The 23,235-nt window shown below is 41.4% G+C and overlaps 2 protein-coding genes across 2 annotated transcripts; both read left to right on the top strand.

Moving 5' to 3' along the window:
• Positions 1-850: 850 nt before the first annotated feature.
• dlat (dihydrolipoamide S-acetyltransferase (E2 component of pyruvate dehydrogenase complex)) lies at positions 851-13,835 on the top strand. The gene is made up of 14 exons (XM_080780262.1): positions 851-1,271; positions 3,110-3,211; positions 3,746-3,870; positions 4,394-4,553; positions 4,912-5,038; positions 5,167-5,348; positions 5,518-5,665; positions 7,686-7,753; positions 8,525-8,650; positions 9,940-10,047; positions 10,645-10,763; positions 11,718-11,880; positions 12,091-12,227; positions 12,686-13,835. The coding sequence occupies exons 1-14, from the start codon at positions 1,014-1,016 to the stop codon at positions 12,813-12,815; spliced, it is 1,953 nt and encodes a 650-aa protein (XP_080636388.1). The 5' UTR covers positions 851-1,013; the 3' UTR covers positions 12,816-13,835.
• A 1,840-nt stretch (positions 13,836-15,675) lies between these two features.
• Positions 15,676-22,091, top strand: LOC308327597 (immunoglobulin superfamily member 11; the record flags this gene model as incomplete). Its single annotated transcript, XM_080781120.1, has 7 exons — positions 15,676-15,715; positions 16,346-16,500; positions 17,069-17,135; positions 18,670-18,801; positions 19,698-19,850; positions 20,930-21,052; positions 21,872-22,091. The coding sequence occupies 7 exons, from the start codon at positions 15,676-15,678 to the stop codon at positions 22,072-22,074; spliced, it is 873 nt and encodes a 290-aa protein (XP_080637246.1). The 3' UTR covers positions 22,075-22,091.
• Between the last annotated feature and the right edge of the window lie 1,144 nt (positions 22,092-23,235).

The raw sequence follows: 23,235 nt of genomic DNA, 5'->3' as shown, positions 1-23,235 counted from the left end.
TATATTTCCAAAGCACCTCTTACTACTGTACTACTACTACTACTTCAAATGTAATGTTCACATTCTGCTACAATGTTGATTGTTGAGGAACCAAAACCACAATTTACTTGAATATGAGATACAACAAAACAAAACTTAAAGCTTTAATATACATCCTCATTATTTATATAGAGCTTCCATTTAGAGGTCACCATTGAAAAACTAATAATCATACCATAAAATATATTCTGTGGTTACCTCCAGGAATAACGACCCATTGAATGTTTGGTTAGTTTGTGTCTTCTCCTGGGCCCTACTTTGAAAACCACTGACTGTGCTAGAGTTATAACAAGGCTACTATAGTAGGTACTATAGTACATAGTACACACAGTAGATGAGACTACAATGTGGAGACACTAGACACAGCTATCTAAAACAGACCTTTACTGCCATCGCGTGGTCGCTTGCTTGCATAGTCACAGGCCGGGCTGTTTTCATTTTGCGACATTTTACAACAAGTGGGGACATGGGTTGCCAGTTTGTACCTTCCCTTGAATCCCATCTACCGTTTACCAGATGTATTTGTATTCGATTCAGTCAGCATCATTTCACGGTGTTTGGTTTGTGGTTACTGCCTGGTTAATACGTCTGTTGCCACGGAAACGGTCAGTGGCGTGACTTCAGGCCACGACGTCACGTCACCCTATAAAGTATGGCGCAGAAGACAGATCATTGCAGTTTTCCAGAGGTTAAACATTCATTTACGTTTGACAAGAAAATCACGATCGGCCCAATCGGCCACGTCACGTTTCCGGCTTTCTCTCTCGCCTTAGCAGAACTGGCAACTTCACAGCAGAGCGGTGAAGGAGAGCCGTAAAGCATCCTGTTTTGGCTTGTGAGGAAGGGAGGTCATTAGAAAGTGAGGAACACGGAGCGGTTCTGGGGGAGACACAGTGCCGCCTCAAGCTTAATGCCGGTCTAAACTCCTACATAATTTAAGAGATTCGTCTAAAAGAGCCCGCCACCGCCACGAGATGCTCCGTTTAATCCTGCGGCTCAGACCGACCCGCGGCGGCCCCTCATGCTCCCGTGTCCTCTCCACCTCTACGGGGCCTGGGCTTGTCGGCTCCCGCTCCTACTCTGGTCCTCCTCCGAGGTTCCACGGTGGTTCCACATCCAGGGGCGTTGTGTGCAATGTCCCCAGCCCCTACAGAATGCCTCTGCTGCGGTGTGATCACCCTGCCAGTCGCGGCCTCAGCCAGCGCTTCTACAGCCTCCCACCTCACCAGAAGGTAGCCTACATGCACATACTACACAGTCTAGTCACAGTGGATCAGACAGGGATGAACTGAGTCTGACAGTGTACAAATGGACATTTGGTTCCATTATGTTCACTGTCAGAGTTACAAGTGGATAAACCGAGGTTTTTAGTTTTACTGTATACCATAGTAATACTATCACTAGTGCATGACCTCCTTAATGACAGGTAATGTATTGAGAGATGTATGTACGGGATAATGTACCGCTGTGGTGTATTCGAATCAGGTTGCTTCTCTCTGCTTAGGGAACCCTTCATCTGCATTGTGTACATGACATTCATATCGTCAGTGTCACTGTCACTAGTACATATCCTGATTAGCAAGTGATATGACACTGACACTCTCACGGCTTATCATGGTTGGTATAGGCTTAACAGGTAAATAATAATTTATTAGGACTTATCTGACTGACAGCACTTTGGAGTGAATGAATCTGACCTTGAACATGACAGCCGTAGCCTGTATAGGTGAATTTTAGTGGTTGTGGACATGCTGAGCCTGCATGTTGCAGGAGGGGGCTTGTCATTGTGTAGAATGAAATGGCATGACATGTAGGCTAGTGCAAAGCTGTCGTTTTGAAACATAAAGTTCCGTTATATGAAGTCTCGTCAGTCAAGAAAATACGTGCCGTGTCATGACCAATGGGTACTACTAGCGTTCTTTAATATAATAAGGGGGAAAGACTTGCAGTGCCGGAATGTAGCCAAATATCAGGGTGGGATGAACTCTGTCACTGTGTGTCTGTCACTGTGTCTGTGACGTGTTGTCTGTCACTGTGTGTCCGTCACTGTGTGTCTGTGACGTGTTGTCCGTCACTGTGTGTCTGTGACGTGTTGTCTGTCACTGTGTGTCCGTCACTGTGTGTCTGTGACGTGTTGTCCGTCACTGTGTGTCTGTGACGTGTTGTCTGTCACTGTGTATCTGTCACTGTGTGTCTGTGACGTGGTGTCTGTGACTGTGTGTCTGTCACTGTGTGTCTGTGATGTGTTGTCTGTCACTGTGTGTCTGTGACATGTTGTCTGGGAAGTGATGCTGTGATGATGTCTCATGATAACAAAATACGAATGCAGCAACATTTATTTTGTAGCCAGTGCAAACAGCAAGGAGCAATGACAATTTGTCCAACTACAGTTCCACCCTCAGGCAACATTGCTGAGGCTAGAATGCAAATGTAAATGACAAGGAGAGAACCAAATATAATTTACTCAAAACAAATACTTCTATACACTGACACGGAGCAAGACAGGAACGCCCAAAAACGTCACATCCGTTTTTTTTACCCTGGGCAGAATTTTCTATGGCAGCCAATGCAACTTTTTCCAATCCTTAATCACATACGGACAAACATCTATGCCGATAATATCTAACTTGCGGAGGTAACGTGCCTTGTCCACGGGCAACAGATCTTTCAACGTATGGCTTTGCAAATACGTTTGATAATCGCTACTCTGCGCAATATAGTTTTGGAAATGCCGCAAATTGCATCGCAGTGAACGAGAGCAAATCACAACTTACCCTGGGGGTGGTGACTCCGCCCTGAATACGCGTTGTTGTGTCGGTGTATAATTATATATATATCTTTTGGGCCAGTTTGGAAGACCGTCCCCCACTTTATCCTGACTTCTTTAATGTTTGCAAACATTTCAGATTTAAATGTACTTGAAACCAAGGTCCTGCTTTGGTATTTTACCTAAGCTGCTGTATTTGTATGATCCTGCTATTTGGAGTGGGTGCACTAAACGAAATTTAGTTGTATTCTGAATAGAATACAGCCTCATATCTAAATTATTTTTGTTCTTTTTGACTGACAGGTGGAGCTTCCTGCTCTATCTCCCACCATGCAGACAGGAACCATCGCTCGCTGGGAGAAGAAGGAGGGTGAGAAAATCGGCGAGGGAGAACTGATAGCAGAGGTAAAAAGTTGTTTGTGAGTTTCTGTCTACTGTACTGTGAGAGTATCCTTTATCTGTAGACAGTCTGGTTCTGGTTGCTACGTGGTACACAATTAAATTACATTTTCAATACAAAGAGCTTTATTCTCATGAGAAAACATACGTTTACATTTCCAAAGCAAAAGGGGAATAATTCGATCAAGACAAATTGTATGTACAATTGAAAGTCAGAATCTCCAAAAATCAATTTCTATGTACAGAGATCTCTAAATGCAGATAGTGCAGGAATACACACAACGATTAGTAGTCTTTAGGGTGGTTGTCTTCTATTTGACATCCTTCTCCTATCACAGCAGCTCACGAATCTTGATGCTGCGTTTGCAAATGTTTTAATTTGTACACATCATACACATAGAGGCAACAAGCATATAGCATTATGCAATTCATCATATGCTAACTGAAGTCACAAGTGTGTGAACACTACAAGCTAAAATAGTGTGTAGAAATGTGCAGTATATGGGTATGCATTCGTACATAATTGCTGTGTGTGTGCAGGTGGAGACAGACAAGGCCACAGTAGGCTTTGAGATGATGGAGGAGTGTTATCTGGCCAAAATCTTGGTTCCAGAGGGCACCAGGGACGTCGCCATAGGAGCAGTGATCTGCATTACTGTTGACAGGTGCGTGTCCATTCATTGCAGATGGCCTCAATTGTTTCCGTTTTGAAAGCTAGTATTTTTTATGTATTAAATATATTTACTAAAAGATTATTTATATTTATCATTATCCACATCTAAGGGTGTGTGGTTAGTGGTTACACTTCTGATTAAACTTGTCATCCGATCATACGAGGATGCCAAGGTGCCCAAGCACTGCGCTGCTGCTGCTGCTCACTGCTCTTTGGGATTGGACATACTGTACTTTCCCCAAGGGGACAATAAAGTTAAATTCAATTATTATTATTAACTGTTAAGTCTGCACGCTCCAAAATCAGATCTGTCTTGCATTGTGATTTGATAAGCCAGACCACAAGCCGAACTGGCCTGGTTTACATTAAGTTCATATCTCAGTGAGGTGTGGACAGCTTTGTGGGCACAATCCAGGCAATTTATGACACATAAGCCTCATCATCGTGCCTTTGTGCAAGTAAGTTCCTCTCGCAGACAAGCCTAACCTTGACTTAACATGCTTTTTTTTAAACAGTCCTGACCTCGTAGCAGCCTTTAAGGATGTCACGTTGGACTCACTAAAAGCCGCTGGTGCTGAGCCTTCATCGGCAGCCTCCGCCGCTCCTCCACCTCCTCCTGCGGCCAGTGCTGCTCCTGCTGCGGCCCCAGGCAGCTCCTACCCCTCACACCTGAAGGTAGGGGTGCCTCCGTGTCAACCCAGCACAGCAGTAGATATAACGAACCTTATATTTCTATTGTTTTTTATTCTGTGTCTAATCACATTATCACAACAATAGAAGAGCATCTATGAATAAACATTTAGTTTGTACTGTAAGAAGGAGGTTGGTGTCATTGAGTTATGATGATGGCGGGCCCCATCTCTCACACACACACACACACACACACACACACACACACACACACACACACACACACACACACACACACACACACACACAGTGACTTCATCAGGACGAGCACCTCCATGAGGCCAATTCCAGTGTGAATCTAGTTGAGAAAGTGTGTGTGTGTGTGTGTGTTTGTGTGTTACAGATCAATCTGCCTGCCCTGTCTCCCACCATGACGATGGGTACAGTGCAACGATGGGAGAAGAAGGTTGGGGAGAAGTTGAGCGAGGGAGATCTGCTGGCTGAGATTGAGACGGACAAGGCAACCATTGGTAAACAGACTAGTGTTCACTAATGATCTTGTAATCTCAAAGTGATTAATAATCTAATCTAGTGGCCTGAAAGTGGTGAAAAATATGCCTCAGCAAGGATCGGCATGTTTTCATGTGTTTGTAAACAGGTTTTGAGGTGCAGGAGGAAGGATACTTGGCAAAGATCATGATAGAGGAGGGTACCCGAGACGTTCCCCTGGGGACTCCGCTGTGCATTATTGTAGAGAAGGAGAGCGACATCGCAGCATTTAAAGACTACGTGGAGACCGGAGGAGTGGCTGATGTCAGCCCCCCATCAGCCCCAGCACCGGTGAGACACTCGCTCACTTGCTCGTACTCTTCTCTGACAAAACACAGCAGTCAGTCTTGTCTTCTTGAGATTGATAGCTTGTCCCAACCAAATGAATCCATGGAGTGAGGTCTCTTGACAAGTGTTTGTCTAGTATAAGAGCTTCTGACACATAATGTGTTTGTTGTAGGCTGCACCAGCTCCGCCTGTAGCAACGCCGCCAACCCCTGCTCCAGCTGTAGGAGCCTCAGCAGCTCCTAAGAAAGGGCGTGTGTTTGCCAGCCCCCTTGCCAAGAAACTGGCTGCCGAGAAAGGCATTGACCTGGCTCAGGTTAGCGGTGAGTATTCACCAAACACTGGAGTTCAACTTCCACCACGGATGTTTGCTTTGTTTGTTGTTTTATTGAGAAGGTGAAATCCCCATCAATCGATGGTGAAGTGATGAACATTTTTTCTTTCTTGGTATATATGTTTTTGTTTTCTGAGCTGGCATGGTGTCAAACAATACCCAGTGCCTTTTAACACGTTATGCTTTGTTGACCGGAGTCCTCCAGGGCTCTATAATAGGTGTGCTCCTTCTTTCCACTCTATAGTCTGCACATAATCTTGTGATGCGCTGTGAGCCTGTAGATCTTCTATTTGCGGCAAATGTTCACCCCAAAATAAGGATGCTAGTTCAAGTGGTTAGTTTAATTTAGCTTTTTTGTTTTTTATTTTCTCCTGTGATCTTAATATAAAACATTAAACTCAAACATTTGTGTGACAATAGATTGTATTTTCAATGTTGTCAATTGTCAAAGAACCTTTTGAGAAAAACATATTTGGGAAAAGGTGATATAGAAAGAGTAGGGAAGGGATTAGGGAATAGTAAACCGGTTCCTATTTAGAACCCCTGGCCTACCCTATTGTCGATGGAAATCCATTTAGTTGTGCTCTCCAAGTCATTAAAAAACCGAGCAGACATAAGCTATTAGTGATTTTCCAAAACTGCTCTGAGGCTGCAGTCTCCCCTTCCTCATTACATCTCTAATTCACATGAATGTGGCTCTAGGAGAGAATCGGTTTTGGATGACCAAGCAGCAAGACATAGTAGGCAGGCTTTAAAGGAGAATTCCATGCTAGAATACTTTCTTGTCTTTCTTACCTTTCTTTGTAGTTGTTACGTCCCCACCAAAGAGGTCCAGGTTTTTTTTTGTGCAAAAACTCCTTATTGCCTATTTTCCCTACCATAAGCCCTCAATGAATTGCATTGCATTGAATGGGAATTGAATGGGGCTATGGGCCTATGGGGTGTTATGCTAATTCGCTTATTTCCATCGAAAGAAGTAGTAAAGTGTGCCGCTTGGGATATTATTTACATTATGAAGAGAGGATATATACAAAGAAATTATAATTTTGAGCGATTGAAAAGCTAATTAGCACAACACCCCATAGCCCCATTCAATTCCCATTCCATTCAATGCAATTCATGTAGGGCTCATGGTAGGGGAATTAGCCAATAAGTAGCTTTTGCACAAAATAACACCTGGGCCTCTTTGGTGGGGACGTAACAACTACAAAGAAAGGTAAGAAAGCCTTTTAGTATGGAATTCTCCTTTAAATGCCAATGAAACCATACATGAACTGATTTCTTACTCTCTTTTATGAACTTCCATAGTACATCAGCACCATGGTGTTGTAACCAAGCGATGTGCTCACAATACTGCCTGTGATTACTTCACAGGCAGTATTGTGAGCACATCGCTCAGAATACTGCCTGAATATCCCTGCTGTCCGGTAGCAACCAGCCAAATGTCCAATGTCCAAATTATTCACTTTTTTCACTGGGAGAAAGAAAAAGTTGTTTTTAGAACACAATATGGCCTCATCAAAGTTGGCATGGTGACTTTATATGTTGTCAGATACTCGAATGTGTCCTTTCCTTATATTATCATCACTTTACTACAGCTCAAGAGGAGTTAGGACGTGGTTTTGTCCTTCTTTTTTTCTCTATATATTTTTATATCCCACGATTTTGTAACCCATTTTTCACCCCTGTGCCAATCATCTACTGTGATCCTGGGCTCTACACACCCTCCGCCTCCACCCTTCTAATCAATGATTGAAAAAACAGCTCCTATCTCCAAAGTTTGACCAACTCCAATGGAGTTGGGATGTTTAGTTAGAAGGGCACATATACATGAATGGTATTCAATATCACTGATTTATTGAAATAAATAAAGTTTAAAAATGTAGTTTTCTGCCCTACAGCGACGATATGCTCCGTATTAACTGTTATGCCCCTCTGTGCAGGACAGAGAGTCCTCCGCCTTTGTTGTGCTAATTTATTAAAGTAATTCTGATCTCTTTGATTTGTAGCCTCTGGTCCTGATGGGCGAGTGACCAGGAAAGACATTGAGACTTTTGTCCCACCCAAGGCTGCCCCTGTAAGTGCATGTCCGTATATGTTTGCATTCAGTTGTCAAGCAATGTAAAGCCAACTATTAAAATAATAATAAGAACATAGAGTTTAATAACGATGTGGCCTTCCTCTCAAGGCTTGAATTATCGATAGTAGGTGTGTAATGTTACTCATTCGTATTGAACCTTATAGTTCATGGAGAATATGAACTGCCCGGTACGCAGTGTTTTTTTAATCGACTAGTTCCAATGCGCTCTGCACTCAACCAGTGAATGTACCAGTCATGGCAGCAGTGCACTGTGTACAGATTTGTCAGTGAATAAATGCTCCTACTGAGGTTTGAGACTTACTTACAACTATTAGAAACTTGCAAATCACCTGCTTCATATCCATGTCTGTATCTGGTTAACACCAAGTTACCAACATACCTTAAAGACATGGCACTTAAAGTGGACTGACTTAAGGTGAACCAGCAAATTTGACAATTTCAGCCGCTCCTCCTAAATAGATATTCTGAAACGGTTAGTCCCGATCCTTGATTCTGATTGTCTGCTTTCCGTTTAGTAGACATACTAAAGAGACTATAATCTACCCCTTAGATCAGTTTATATCATATTTTACAGTGATCCAGCATATCTCTAGCTAGATGTGGGAAGGGGAGCGCTTGTTTTCCTTACAAGCCCTGGCCGTGCAGGGCTTGTCATAGACATGATCAGAGTATAAGTGTTTGCTATGTGCTAACAAACGTGCACTTTGTGATCGTTATGAGACTTTGTATTGTTGTTATTGTGGACAGGTGGGAGCCGTTCCACCTGTAGCTCCAGCTGCACCTCCAGCTGCCCCTCCTCCTACACCTGCTGCACCCATCATCATTAGCCCCGCTGGCACCTTCACGGACATCCCCATCAGCAACATCCGCAGGGTGAGAATATGCACACACGCACGTGCGCACGCACACACACACACACACACACACACACACACACACACATATGGTGGTAGGAGATGTGTCTTTGCCCTTTCTCTCCGTATTATCATTCTTATGATCACTACTACTCAGGACCACGCATGTCGGTAACAATGTCAATCGGGAATGATTCAAGTTCAGAATGTATGCCCCACCAGCAGTAGCACCCATTGTGCCCGTTAGATATATATTTTTAACTTGTTTATTGCCATTATAAGATCATTTACACGCAATTTGTTTCCGATTGCCCGTTATTTTTAGATTTGTTGAGGGGCGTGCCACTAGCCCCTCCATTGTCCAGCTTTGAAGGTTTGTGTAACACAAACGTTGTCCTGACACAATATTGAATGCCATTGACAATGAATGGCCAGTTTTGAGTTTTGAGCACAAATTGTGATTGGCCGGAATGAGATGATGTGTGATGATAAGAGCGCCCCTCACTTCACAAAGGTGTGATTTTGTTTGAGGGGTGCTAGCCCCTCCTATATACAGCTTTTGTCCCCACACGTCTCAATATTTGCCACTGACAATGAAATGAGAAATTAGGTCAAATGTCTTGCCAAATATGAATATTTGGCAGACGTGTGTGTGTGTGTGTGTGTGTGTGTGTGTGTGTGTGTGTGTGTGTGTGTGTGTGTGTCGCTGCGCGTCGCTGCGCAACAGTGCCATCCAGTGGTGAGGTGTTGCAGCTGTCCATGCTAAGTTTTTCAAAGTACATACCCTTGGGTATTCAGTGCAATACCTATGGGCACTGGTCTACTCAGTAACGGTGCAAGTTGGGAATTCATGTTTCTAGTCAGTACATTGTCAGAGTATCCGTTGTACCCATTCTCAGAGTACCCAGTGTGGTACCCACCATATGACCAAATACAGGGATTTGATGAAGTACATGAGCATACACAAACAAAGTTCCATTGTATATATGCGCAGCTGCACACACGTGATGCAAGGCTTGGCCAATCCGTAAAGCCAATGGTTTGGGAACTTTGGTTTGGCCAAACAGGGAAATCTGTTTTCTACAACCCCCCCCCCACCCCAATCACACAGAGATTCTGTGCGTCCTCTACAGACATGCAGACACGATATCCATGGTTTTTAGTTCTTGGAAACCGTTGGTCCCAGTCAGCATGTCACACCCCCTCATCTGGGACACACACACGCCAAGTTTGACGTTGTTCGTTCAGATGATGCCCAAATTACAATCATACACACAGGTTTTGTGAATGATGTCGTCTCTCCTCCAGGTTATTGCTCAGAGATTGATGCAGTCGAAACAGACCATCCCACACTACTACCTGTCTGTAGACGTCAACATGGACCAAGTCATGGAACTTAGGAAGGAACTGAACAATGTGAGTTTGTGTGCTTGAGAACACGAGGGCATCCAAGGTCTCAAGTAGTGCCCAGTTGAAAGAAATCTGAGTCTGAATTAAATGTAAAAGCATTATTGCTCCCGCACGGCAAATTTGGTTGTTTTCACCACATTTGTACTATAGGTACAAGCAGCAGTAGCAAGTATGCTACACTAGTATAAACCTAATCCATCTCAACGTCAGATCAACATCAATTTTATTGTCACATCACAGGTGTGAAAAAAAGGTAAATGTCTTTGCATTTGTTGTTTTCAACAAAAGGGAGAAAATAATAGAGATAGAAAGAACATAAGAAAAACAGGTCAGATGTGTCAAATATTAACTGGAAAAAAGCAAAACAAATGGGATTGTCATGTGGTGGTTCAAAAAGCAGAAATCAATGTTTTGACATGCTTCTTACGACATGCAGCCAGCCACGCCAGTGGGAGGTTAGTGTGTTAAAAATGGGTTTGGATTGAAACTAAGGCCAACAAATCTAATTACATCAAGAAATGTAATGAAGTTATAGCATATAGTAAGAAAATTGTGTACTTAAATAAAAAAAAATCTGTTTGATCTGTCTTGTCTCCTCTGCAGGAGGTCAAAGCCCAGAACATTAAGCTGAGTGTGAATGATTTTATCATCAAAGCCAGTGCACTGTCCTGCCTCAAGGTCCCTGAAGCCAACTCATCCTGGCTGGATACAGTCATACGCCAGTCAGTACACACAGGCAAAACAACACAGTCGCACACGTGATGTCACACCACACATACTTCATAGTCAAATACCAAAACATACCCTCATAATACTTTGGATAGACATACACACTTTACATGGGTAGATGCAGTGGGGAAAGCGTGGCTGTATGAAATAGGAATTTTATGTGTATAATATTGACATGTCCAGACTAGCTGTAGTAGTCATGTGATGTAGGCAATGGCTATGCTACAATTTAGGCATTTAGCAGGCGCTCTTAATCCAGAGTAATGAATCATACATAAGCTAAGAACCAACAGTGGGATATCTATATAATGAAACTATGCATATACACTATAGAGTGCCATTTCTACATAAAATGCTATGAAGTTACATAAGTGGAGCCTATGCATACGCCTGTAAGGTCGTCGAGGCTAGGACAAGTGTTACGGCAAGTGCTACGGACTAAGATGGAGTCTGAAGAGGTGTGTTTTCAGACTACGGCGGACGATTGGGAGTGAGTCTGCAGTTCTGATTGCAATGGGAATTGGGAATCTGATTCATGCTATGAAGAGCTGTTAAACACAATATGTTTAACCTAGTTTTAATTGTATTGGCACATCATAAAAGCTACATAATTTTACATAAACAGTAATATAATAGTACATTACAGTACAGTTTAAATCTGAGTTCTGCCTGGGGGTGTCCAGGTGCTTCAGTGTTCACTGTCTAGTGGCAGTTGGGGCAAACGCTCTCGCCAGAACATTATGTACTGTTCTCTGCCTATCGGGTCGCAACTTGAACGGCCCTGAGTCGGCTAAGTGAACTTTGCAACGTTCGACACGGCAACTCGTTGGGTTCGATTGCTCCACTGAACATCCCCCAACATCTTTAGGGGCAATTACAGCAACTGTACACACACAAATCTCCTCAGATACCTTTTGTGTAAGAGATACATTTGTCTGGGTCTGCAGGAACCACGTGGTGGATGTGAGTGTAGCAGTGAGCACGGCCAATGGTCTGATTACACCCATAGTGTTCAATGCTCACACCAAAGGACTGGTTGCCATCTGCTCTGATGTGGCCTCACTGGCAGCCAAGGCCAGAGAGGGGAAACTGCAGCCACACGAGTTCCAGGTATGAGTCATGCAGCTCCTGAAAAAGTCTTAAAATGTCTTAAATAATATTTTTAGTCCTTAAATGTTGTTGTTGGATGTTGTTGACCACCCATATGCTATGTTGACCTGCGCTTTAAAGGGATAGTTCGGATTTTGTTTAACTTAAACTGTATACTTACAGCTGGTAATAATTTTAAAATATCACTTTTCTTGTTCTTTCTTTTTTAAGGGCGGTACGTTCACAATTTCAAACTTGGGAATGTTTGGCATCAAGAACTTCTCGGCGATCATCAACCCCCCCCAGGCTTGTATCCTCGCTATCGGAGGTTCAGAGAAGCGACTGATTCCCGCTGACAATGAGAAAGGGTAGGCTCGGGTTATCATTATCCATAATGCTACCACAAATCAACAAGTAGATGTCTGATCTCCCAAATCAAATGTTTCTTTCGCTTTTATTATTATTATTATTATTATTATAGTAGTTTACATAGTATTGTACAGTATTTTGGGTACATACATTCAGTGCTTTGAGTTCAAGTTTATCCGTCACATGCAATAGATAATTGTACTGCTCTCGACATTGCAGACTATAAATCCAATACAAAAAGGGAAATGAAAGTAAGGAAAACAGAAAAAAAAGAAAGTAGATACAAATTATGTCCGTCTGTGAATGGAAATGTGAATTTCTGAAAATTGTGGCAATGATGATGGCATAGTAAAAATGGATAATAAAGATATGTAGAATAGACTAATGTACATTTTAAATGTATGTGCCGATAATAAGTTAATGTATATATTTGTGGCTGTTCATTTCTTTTTGGCAGGTTTGACGTTGCTAGCATCATGTCCGTCACTCTGAGCTGTGACCACCGGGTGGTTGACGGGGCAGTCGGCGCCCAGTGGCTCGCAGAGTTCCGCAAGTTCCTAGAGAAACCAGTCACCATGCTGCTCTGATGGGACAGTACTGTCAAATAATATATATATATATTGTGATAGGCCGGGACCTCTCTTGATCCACATGTGATAGGCTGGCTGGCCTATTACAAAGACACTCCCACTCTCCCTAAAAGGGAAATGGCAGCACTCTAACCTCCACCATGTCCACACACAGCACATCTCTACATGCCTGCTCGGTGTTGCTCTACAATTTCTTTCTCTCTCCCTTATTCATAATGTATTTATTAAGGCCCCATGTTTCACACAGTGAGTTGAGAATGACGTGGCAGAGGCTGGCCATAATGGCAGGAAAACATTGTTAATGTTTTTTTTTGTTTTTGTTTGTTTGAAGGTCCAAGCAGTGGGCAAACTGTACTGTATTCAGAAGTATGTTCATTGTGTGTGTGTGTGTGTGTGTGTGTGTGTGTGTGTGTGTGTGTGTGTGTGTGTGTGTGTGTGTGTGTGTGTGTGTGTGTGCGCGCGCGTGCGCGTGTCATACAAACGCAGTGTACCACAGTTTATGTATGAATGCGATAAAAGCTACAGGAAAAGCTATTTTTTTGTTTGCTTTTCAGTAGCTGAAGGTTTTGCGTGCACTGGTGTACTATAACCCCAGAATTCAAGACGCACACATACTTTACCAAATGTCACTCCCCAATCATGGTTCATATGTTCTCTCTTCCGTGGGTAGATGCGTCTATGTTGGACGATGCAATCATGCAATGCTGTAGCTGCCTAAGACAATATGATGGCTAAATTGTTTCAAGCAGCTATAGCAAATGTGCTATTGGCTAAAGAAAAGTAAAAATAAGAGAATTGTATTTAATATATTTATCCAGGCCTTTAGTGTATAATAGCACTATCTTTAGTGAAGCACTTAACAGTTTCTGCCTATCATCTCTGCTATGGCAATGTGTATTTTCAGAACTTTAGAACATTTTTACTTTTTAACCATAAACTGGGATGCACAGAGAGGTGGTGCTGGATGTATCATTTTCATTTGATGAATAAAAGTAAACCTGGTGATGGACTGTATAGGATTATTTGGATTATTTTCTCTTAAAGAAAAATGCCTTGCATGCATAATTTCATTGCATTCACCTGCTTCCTGATTAGACGGCATATGAATTAACTTAATAGTAAAATGGATTAAGACCAGTCAATTCAAGAGATTGCCATGAGCTCTAGGGTTGAAGAACCCATTCAGGACAGGAACCCCTGTTGGTGTTTTGACTCTTCTGGACGAGAACCCCTTTTGGGGTTCTTATGTACAGTATATAGCAGCATAACAATTTAGTATATTTTTTAATAAATTGAAGGTTTTCAGCAAACTTAATTCAGGATTTAGAAGGTGTTTTTAGAATCGGCCTCTGTCCTGAATGGGTTAAAAGAGCTCAACTTCTCACTTCTCCTTGGATCAACCAAAGCTGTTGGGGACATAATGCACTACTATCATCATAACACTGTTCTGACTATATACTATCCGAATATTTGTTTGTGTGTTTGTGAGAAACAAGGGGTGTGGTTAGTTGCATCACTCAGTGGATTAAACGTGGACAACGTGCTGCAGAAGGGATTTCTTTGGTCTTTGCTATGGGTGGCTCTGGAAGATGGTTGTTCTGGACCTTGTGTGTGTATTTTACCACTACTGAGAATGGTAAGCAAAATCTATTTTATGTCTCATTAGAAGTCAACTTCAAATGTATTGTCACATCACAGGTTGACAGAAGTTCAAGTGGGTGAACTTCATGTCTGTACTCTGGTCATTTGTAGTTTTCAGGAAAGGAAGAAGAATACTAGATGGAACAATGAAAACGGCTCATGACTAAATACAAAAATGAACTGATTAAACTCACCCGACTGGTTAATCTAGGTCATTAGCACAGCACAAAGACTGTGGGGTTTAGAGACGATGTGTAACCATCTTTTACACAAATGGATTTCCCTTCAAATAGATCTGTATTTTCCTTTCACTCATCCTACTGTGAATACCTAGGGAGAGAAAATGAAGTTACAGTGAGTGTACCCCTGCAATGTATGGGAAATGTATAGAATAGATACTAAGTAGATACTGTTTGGCATCAACTACTGTGAGCTCCATGAGCATACAGAGATGTTTTAGTTTTGTACCTGTAATGTATTGTAGCTACTCCTAAAAATAAATAAAATAACACCTGTCATCAGTGATCTACAGTTGTTTTCTTGTTTATTTCATAATAATTTATTTAATCAATGTAAAAGAATATGGAAAAATGTGTTTGCTTTTAAAATGTAAACTAAAACATAGTCAAGTGAGTCTGGCATATACTTCTTACTGTAGCTGCTACTCAACTCAATGTCAACGTTCTTACTATGGAAGCAAAACAACCATTGTAAGTTGTAACGCTATCAAATTATTCCTTCCTCGTTTTAAATTAACACTGAGAATTTTTACTTATCTGTGAAAATAGGTTACATGGAAATGGAGAGTTGTATGCTTTCATTGCAGTGAATTGGGCTCTTGTTCTGCTCTCAGCTGTCAAGTGTAATTAACAACCAATATGCACACACACACATTGAGGACAACAAGGAGGGGGAGGGTTTTCATTGTTACAGTAATGAGGGAAAGGCATGCCTCATCCGCCTGTCTGCAGGTTCATAATGAAGTTAAACCCCACACTTCCACATTTGTGTGTGTTGAAGGTTAATCTGCAAATAGTTTTTCTTGACCACAATGTTAAGAATGCAATTTAGATAGCATTGTTTACCTGGGATTCTTCTAATCATTTCAATGTAGCCTTATTTTGATAGTATGTTGTTTAGTGCTTCTTGGTTTTCTTGTGATCCTATAGTTTCTCTTTGCATTCTGGAAGCACCATAGGAATAGGAAGCACGATAGATGACAGGGAAGCACCTAAAGGTGCGTTCAGACTTGGATTGTTAGAGCGGCGTGATTAGAAAATAGGCATCTAAGCATAGCCAACCTACAATATATATTAAAAAAAACGACAGACCAAAATGTAATGAGTCCAATGGCTTGAATTCAACATTCCCATACTAATAATCCTGATCAAGCCAACCGCAGATGAGCAGTTGTACTGTCTTGTCTTGTTATTGCTGCAGGCAGCAAAGATCTCCTATAGTTCCTTTCTCGCAACGTGGGTGTAACAGTCTGTTGCTGAAGGAGCTTTTCTTCCCTGCCACAGTGCAGAGTCAGGTTAGCGTTTGGGCCACCTCCTCCACAGTATCCAACATATTGTATAGATATCATTCATTTTTAAAGTTGGGCCAGTAGGGTTGTCCAGTCTATGACTGGACAATGCAATGAGACGTATTTCAGAATGTCACTTTTGTAATAGAAATGATAACCTAAATGTGTTTGGCAGGATATTGCTAATGCTTAATCTATACTCCTAATCATATGACTGTCACTCGACAAAAATAGCCAATCTACATGCTCACACCCCATCATGATGTGTTGTGAGATTGTAGACTGGCTGTACAAATCGTACTAACAAACATAAATGTGTTGAGTTGAGTTGACATTCTCTCCTCCTGACTTCTTCCAGCTGCCTTGTCGGTGATCATGAGGGAATCCAACATGGAGGTCGTTCAAGGTGATGTCGTCATCCTGCCCTGCTCTTTCCTCACCATCACCCCTTTGTCCAGACTCAATATTATCTGGACCGTGGCACCCTTCTCTGACCCAGATTCCCCTATGCAGGTCTGCATGAAATAGGCTAATCTCAATTGCCTGAAATTGCAAAAAGGGATGTTCCTAGTGATATTTATTAACATACTGATATTGTTGAAATGGTTATAGATTTGTAATTCAGCATCACACACATTTCAACCAATACTTGATTGTTGAAGTTATGCTGTTATAGGATATTTTGGATTTTTGGATATTTTGGACATGAGTCCTCTCCTCATGTTCAATACATATTAACTAACTAAGTATAAACAGGTAGTCTGCTCTGGTCCTTATTTTGGGCATCTGGGGATAATTTACAGCTAGTTCACCGGGAGAAGACAGTTATACATGTTTGGTGTGGGTCATTTTAACCTATTCTAGACCAGGGGTTCTCAACGTTTTTGGATGGGGACCCCCGGAAATGCTTTGACCATGTCTCGCTTCTTAAAATCTCTTTAAGATTAGATTAGATTAGATTAGATTCAATTTATTGTCACTGCACATAGTATACAAATAATAAATGTGTATCTGCAATGTGATTCACAAGAATGTACAAGTCAATGATTAGTTCTTCATCAGTATCTTTTCTCACTTCCAGGTGATCGTGTATGACCATGGACAGGTGATTGAAGACCCCTCCCTCACTGGCCGAGTTGGATTTGCAGGTATTGTTTACACTCACACGGGGCGGCAGTGGCTCAGGGTGGCTGGATGGTAACCGCAAGTTTGCCTGTTTGAATCCGGGCTCCCCCAGAGTTAGTGTGGAAATGTCCTTGAGCAAGACACTGAACCCCTAATTGCTCCTGATGTGCTGGTTGGTGCCTTGCATGGTTTCTGCCGCCATCGGTGTATGAATGTGTGTGTGAATTGGTGAATGTAATGCACAATCTCTGTAAAGCGCCTTGGATAAAGGCGCTATATAAAATGCACCATTTACCATTTACACTCCGTTTAACATGCACTGTACCTTTTTGTCTATATGTTTTAGTTAAAGATGGGGTGCCATAGTTTTGTATATGTGTCTATGGAGAGTTAACATTACTCTGGTTCACAAACTTTATGCTCTAATACAGCGGTTCCCAAACAGTGGGTTAGGAACCATTTGTGGGTCCCTTTATTTTTATTAATGTTTCCTAGTTTTTAACTAATATTATTCCAAAACATTTTCAATATACATTCCCAAAAAAGCACAGCAAGGAGCGACGCATTGTGAGCTTGAAGATCAGTAGGTTGGGTCCCGGGCGAATGTCTAATTTCTCTTTTGGGTCACAGGCTACATTTTTTGCTAACCATTGCTCTAATAGACACCCACGTGTGGTTATACTATGCAAATATGTCCTCCTTGTGTATTTTTGGTTTCTTCCTGAAAGGTGAAAGCCTTTGAGTGAAAAGGCCCAATCGAAATACACCGCTTTAGTGACACAGTAAATCAGTATCATGGTTAGTCGTGGTCAGTAAGTATCAGATCAGTATCATGATCAGTTTCATGTCAGAATAAGTATTAATAATAATAATAATAAACTTTATGTATATAGCACCTTTCATACAAATGCAGCTCAAAGTGCTTTACAGAGCAGAAAAACATAAGCAAAACAAAAACAGCATTAAAACAGGCATGCAGTTAAAACAATAGGACAATAGCATAGAGCACAACACAGTGGCAAATCAGGCAGAGGACAGTGGTACAAAATAAGTACAGATATTTTAAAGCTCAACTAAAAGCAAGAGTGAAAAGGTGAGTCTTAAGCTGTGTCTTAAAGATGTCTATAGAGGGTGCCTGTCTGATCTGCAGTGGTAGTTTATTCCAGGCCGTTGGCCCATAAAAGCAGAATGCTGCCTCACCATATTTCTTAGTAGCCACCTTTTAGGGAGTTCGAGTAGGCCAGCAGTGGAGGACCTGAGGGGGTGGTTAAGGACATATCTAGGCAGACAATCATGGAGATACGATGGTGCAAGTATCATGGTCAGTATCATGGTCCGTGATGTCAGTATCATGTCAGTACCATGGTTAGTCATGGTCAGTATCATGTCAAAATCTTGTCCATATCATACTGTATCATGTCAGTATCATGGTCAGAAACATGTCGGTATCATGGTCAATATCATAGGTAATCTCTCCCTTTCACCACCCTCTCTCCCTTTCACCACCCCATGAATAGTTTGTGAATGGAATTCACACAATCTCCCCCCATCGCATAGGCATCCCATGGAGTGCTGATATCGTACTGAATGACACACGCTTATCAGATGCTGGTGTCTACCGCTGCATGGTGAACAACCCACCAGAGGCAGGATATCCTGGCATAGGAGACCTGATGCTCAGCATCCTGGGTAGGTGTCTATAACTGGCATATACTGTAGGCCTACTTAGTCTGTGCAGGGTAGGTGTATGGTCTCATGGTCTGACTGGCATACGTGTCAGTGCAGGGTAGGGTCTCACTCGTGATTCTCAACCTGTGGGTCGCGACCTCCAGCAACAGACTTTTGGGGGGGGCGAAACATTTAGCTGGAAGCGAGTCAAACTAAATGTAATCACTTCAAATAATGATTCTTTTCGGGAGGTTGCAGCCTGAAAAGGTTGAGAACTATCTGATATGTCCAGTTTGACAGTGATGTATTGTGGATTCTTCTGTCAAGCACTTTGTAGCCTGGGGTCCAATATGCTTTCTATGGCATAGGCAGCTCCCGGCAGGATCCGCCGGGAGAATCTAGACACAGCTGCGCGACATGAGACTAATTAATTAGAGCGACAGTGAGAGAGGAGTGTGTGTGTACGTGTACTGTATGTCTGGGTTTCCGAGGCTAAGAACTTTGTGAGTTGTGACTGTGTTCTTAAAAGGTCCTTTACAAATATAACGTTTATTATTATTTTTATTATAGATGTGGTGGAGTTCTAACAGAACTTGCAAGGTGCATAGAACAAAAATAGATGGCCATATTGTAACTGTAAATAGTAATAAATAGATGACTTTGTTCTGTTCAAATATTGCTCCCATGCAAGTGTTGCTGGAATCCTCAAAAACATGTGATGTTGGGTGTATTTCTTGTGCTATTCAAGATTAATTATTATTTACATCACATCATTCACATGTGCTGATACACAAGAAGATATTTGGATTTCTAATTCTATGTAGGGCAACTTGGCTTGGTTGTTTTTAGGAAAGAAAAGGTGTAAGACAGTGAATATAGTTGATTGATTGATTGATTGATTGATTGATTGATTGCAGCACCTCCCTCACTGCCCCTTTGCCAGTGGGATGGAGATATTGATTTGGGAGGAAGTGTCACCCTCACCTGCATGGTAGCTGAGGGGGTCCCCACCCCAGAGATACACTGGGACAAGCTTAATCCTGAGGTGTCACTCCCAGTCACTATGCACGGTAAGAGCTGCAATGGACATTTTTGTATTATGATATAGGCCTATCAAGTGCAATAGTACATCATCAAATACTTTTTTTTATATCATTCTGTCCTTCTCACAGTGGTAGAGTGTTGTACAAAATGTGTGTTCTGATTTAATACAAAATCCTTGGTGTTAGTTGCGAACGCAGTGAGCACTAACTATGAGACCTAGCAGATCATGTCTGTCTGTCTGTCTGTCTGTCTGTCTGTCTGTCTGTCTGTGTGTCTGTCCCGCTGTTACCCAAATATGGAGTGTGTTGCATCAATCACAAACAAATCACTCAGCTCCATATATGGGCACAAAAGGGGCCAGGTCAAAAACTTAACTTAACTTAAAAAAAACCTAACTTAAAAAAAAAATTACTTTAAAAAAAAATCTTAAAAAACCCCAAATATGTACGAGCTGCATTCGCTTCCCGCGTTTGCGCGTCTTACTTGTGTTATTGGTCTATACCTCTGTGGTACTCAAGTACTGACCTGAAGTTTCAGGTTTTATTTTATTGAAGGGAAAGTACCATTTTGAGGTATTATTACTGAAGTATTTCCGACTTTCTACTACTTCACTACAACTCAAAGGCAAATGTTGTACTTTTCCTCCACTATAATTATTTGAAAATCTTAGTTACTAGAATTTGTAGATTTAGCCAAAATAATAGCCAAAAATAAACAGAAACAGCAACACAATAAACAAAATGGAACAAAAAAGAAACAGATTTTGTAGATTTTGATTATTATTATTACGAAACCACTTCAGACCTATAACTTTTGTAGAGCGATTTGTAGAGCTTGTAGGTCGACTGCTTTCAAATGATATTTATATATCTTCATTTGAAAGCTTGGGACCTTCTGCATAATGATTATTTCACTTTTGGTACTTTATGTGTATTTTGATGCCAATATACCTTTGTACTTTTACCGGACTTGCTTGCACAATTGATTGATACTTTTACTTAAGTAAAACATGTGAGTGAGTACTTCTTCCATCACTGGGTATGTCCTATCTTAGCTTAAATGTTTTGCCACATCAATGAGACAATTGTTTTCTCTTACAAAACAGATGAGCTTTCAGCCTCAGCTGACCTTGGAAACATATCATCCCAGACGTCTGGACTGTACCGCTGCTCTGTCACCAACCCTTTGGGTGCACACAACTGCTATGTCAACTTGTCTGTCTACAGCCGTAAGTCCTTCACTATATCCCACACTCACAGTTACAGATGCATTTTATAAATTAATTCTAATTGGCAAATGTAATGTAAAGCACTACATTTTAACTAAATGATAACTACATTGGATTCATGTTTTGGAAATCCACCTGACAGTGACGATATATACAAATGTCATTATAAATCAGCATCTTCTTTTTGAGGGGTGCTAGCCCCTTCTATAGAGCACCGAAGTCTGACGTCACTTTCAGTAGAGGGCGTCAGTCCCCAGGTTCATGTATTTGTTTAGTTGCATTGAAATCCCCATTGAGGCGATTTTAGATCGCCTCATATAACAACTGTGTTTGAAAAATAAACATGTCACCCCGGCCGCTTCACTCATATGGATATGAAGAATCAACTGACTGAGAGAAAACGCTAATGTTACTGCTGCTGAATTAGTTAGATTTTCGCTAGAAGCAGACTGTATCATATATGAGTGACTGACTGTTGCAAACGATACAGAGACACCTCCCTAACAATAACGCCGAGACAGCTTGTTTATTTTTGGACCACAACGCTTATAATAGAAGATATTAAGATCACCCCATGTTATTCTCCATGGAGAAATTACTTCCGCGAACCAGGGGAATCGTCGGGATGAGCGAGTTACGTCAGGACTTCGGTGCTCTATAGGCCTAGACTTTTGTCATAACACAAACGCCATTGACAATGAATGCAGAATTTACGTCATATGTGTCTGAGCAAATCGACATGTTACGTCATGATGATGTACGATGATCAGAGCGCCCCTCACCTCACTTCATACGGGTGTGATTTTCCCCTCTGCTCAGCCCCAGGAAGTTCCCGCGGAATCCTGCAGGGGGTGCTACTGACCCTGACCATGACCTTGGTACTGGTGGCACTGACAGCACTGGTATATTGGCTCCATCACTCTGGACAGGACGGGAAATGGAGGGAAAGGAAGAAAGAAGAAGAAGAGTGTTACAATGAGATCACATACACTGCATCATTGATGAAACGCTCATTTGTTTGAGTTAGTCATGAACAGAAGATCAGCAGCCACAGTGGACACAGTTGGAAACCCTTTATAGCAAAATATATATTTGTACATTTATCTGAACAATTTATGACAAAAATAAATAAAGGTGACATAATAGCTAAGTCAGTTCATTGTAAAATAGTATTGTATGAGTATAGCATATTATGTTTGGTTGTAAAATATGGTGAATTATTGTAATAGTAAGCCCATAGTATGACAACTTTTTTGTGGTAGGCCTACATTATTAGTAAAATCCTATCAGCATGACATTTGTTTGTGTGGCATGGAATTGTAGGAATTCTCTGTATGCCGTACGATATGGGCTATAGCCCATGGTCCAAAATGATGAGAAACGAGGATAACTTTTTTTTTCAAAATTTAAAAAAACATGGGCTATAACCCATCGTTTTTGTCATTTCGTCATTTTTTTCAAATCCTCAAAAATGATTAAAAACGGCGCGCTATAGTATGCCGTACGATATGGGCTATAGCCCATGGTCCAAAATGATGAGAAACGAGGATAATTTTTTTTTTCAAAATTTCAAAAAACATGGGCTATAACCCATCGTTTTTGTCATTTCGTCATTTTTTTCAAATCTTAAAAAATGATGAAAAACGGCGCGCTATAGTATGCCGTACGATATGGGCTATAGCCCACGGTCCAAAATTATGAGAAACGAGGCTAACTTTTTTTTCCAAAATTTCAAAAAACATGGGCTATAACCCATCGTTTTTGTCATTTCGTCATTTTTTTCAAATCTTCAAAAATGATGAAAAACGGCGCGCTATAGTATGCCGTACGATATGGGCTATAGCCCACGAGAAACGAGGCTAACTTTTTTTTCCAAAATTTCAAAAAACATGGGCTATAACCCATCGTTTTTGTAATTTCGTCATTTTTTTCAAATCCTCAAAAATGATGAAAAACGGCGCGCTATAGTATGCCGTACGATATGGGCTATAGCCCATGGTCCAAAATGATGAGAAACAAGGATAACTTTTTTTTTCAAAATTTCAAAAAACATGGGCTATAACCCATCGTTTTTGTCATTTCGTAATTTTTTTCAAATCTTCAAAAATGATGAAAAACTGCGCGCTATAGTATGCCGTACGATATGGGCTATAGCCCACGGTCCAAAATGATGAGAAACGAGG

This window comes from Protomyctophum bolini (assembly GCF_963924005.1).
Source record: "Protomyctophum bolini genome assembly, chromosome: 13".
Lineage (NCBI taxonomy): Eukaryota > Metazoa > Chordata > Actinopteri > Myctophiformes > Myctophidae > Protomyctophum > Protomyctophum bolini.
Note: the sequence above shows the minus strand (reverse complement) of the source record. Positions and strands in the feature narration are given on the sequence as shown.

What these genes read in the sequence shown, in the direction of transcription:
- dlat (XM_080780262.1), top strand. Translation starts at nt 1,014, where the DNA reads ATGCTCCGTTTAATCCTGCGGCTCAGACCGACCCGCGGCGGCCCCTCA. An exon ending in GCCTCCCACCTCACCAGAAG is followed by an intron (nt 1,272 to 3,109) that starts GTAGCCTACATG and finishes TTTGACTGACAG; the next exon opens with GTGGAGCTTCCTGCTCTATC. An exon ending in TTAGGAAGGAACTGAACAAT is followed by an intron (nt 10,048 to 10,644) that starts GTGAGTTTGTGT and finishes TCTCCTCTGCAG; the next exon opens with GAGGTCAAAGCCCAGAACAT.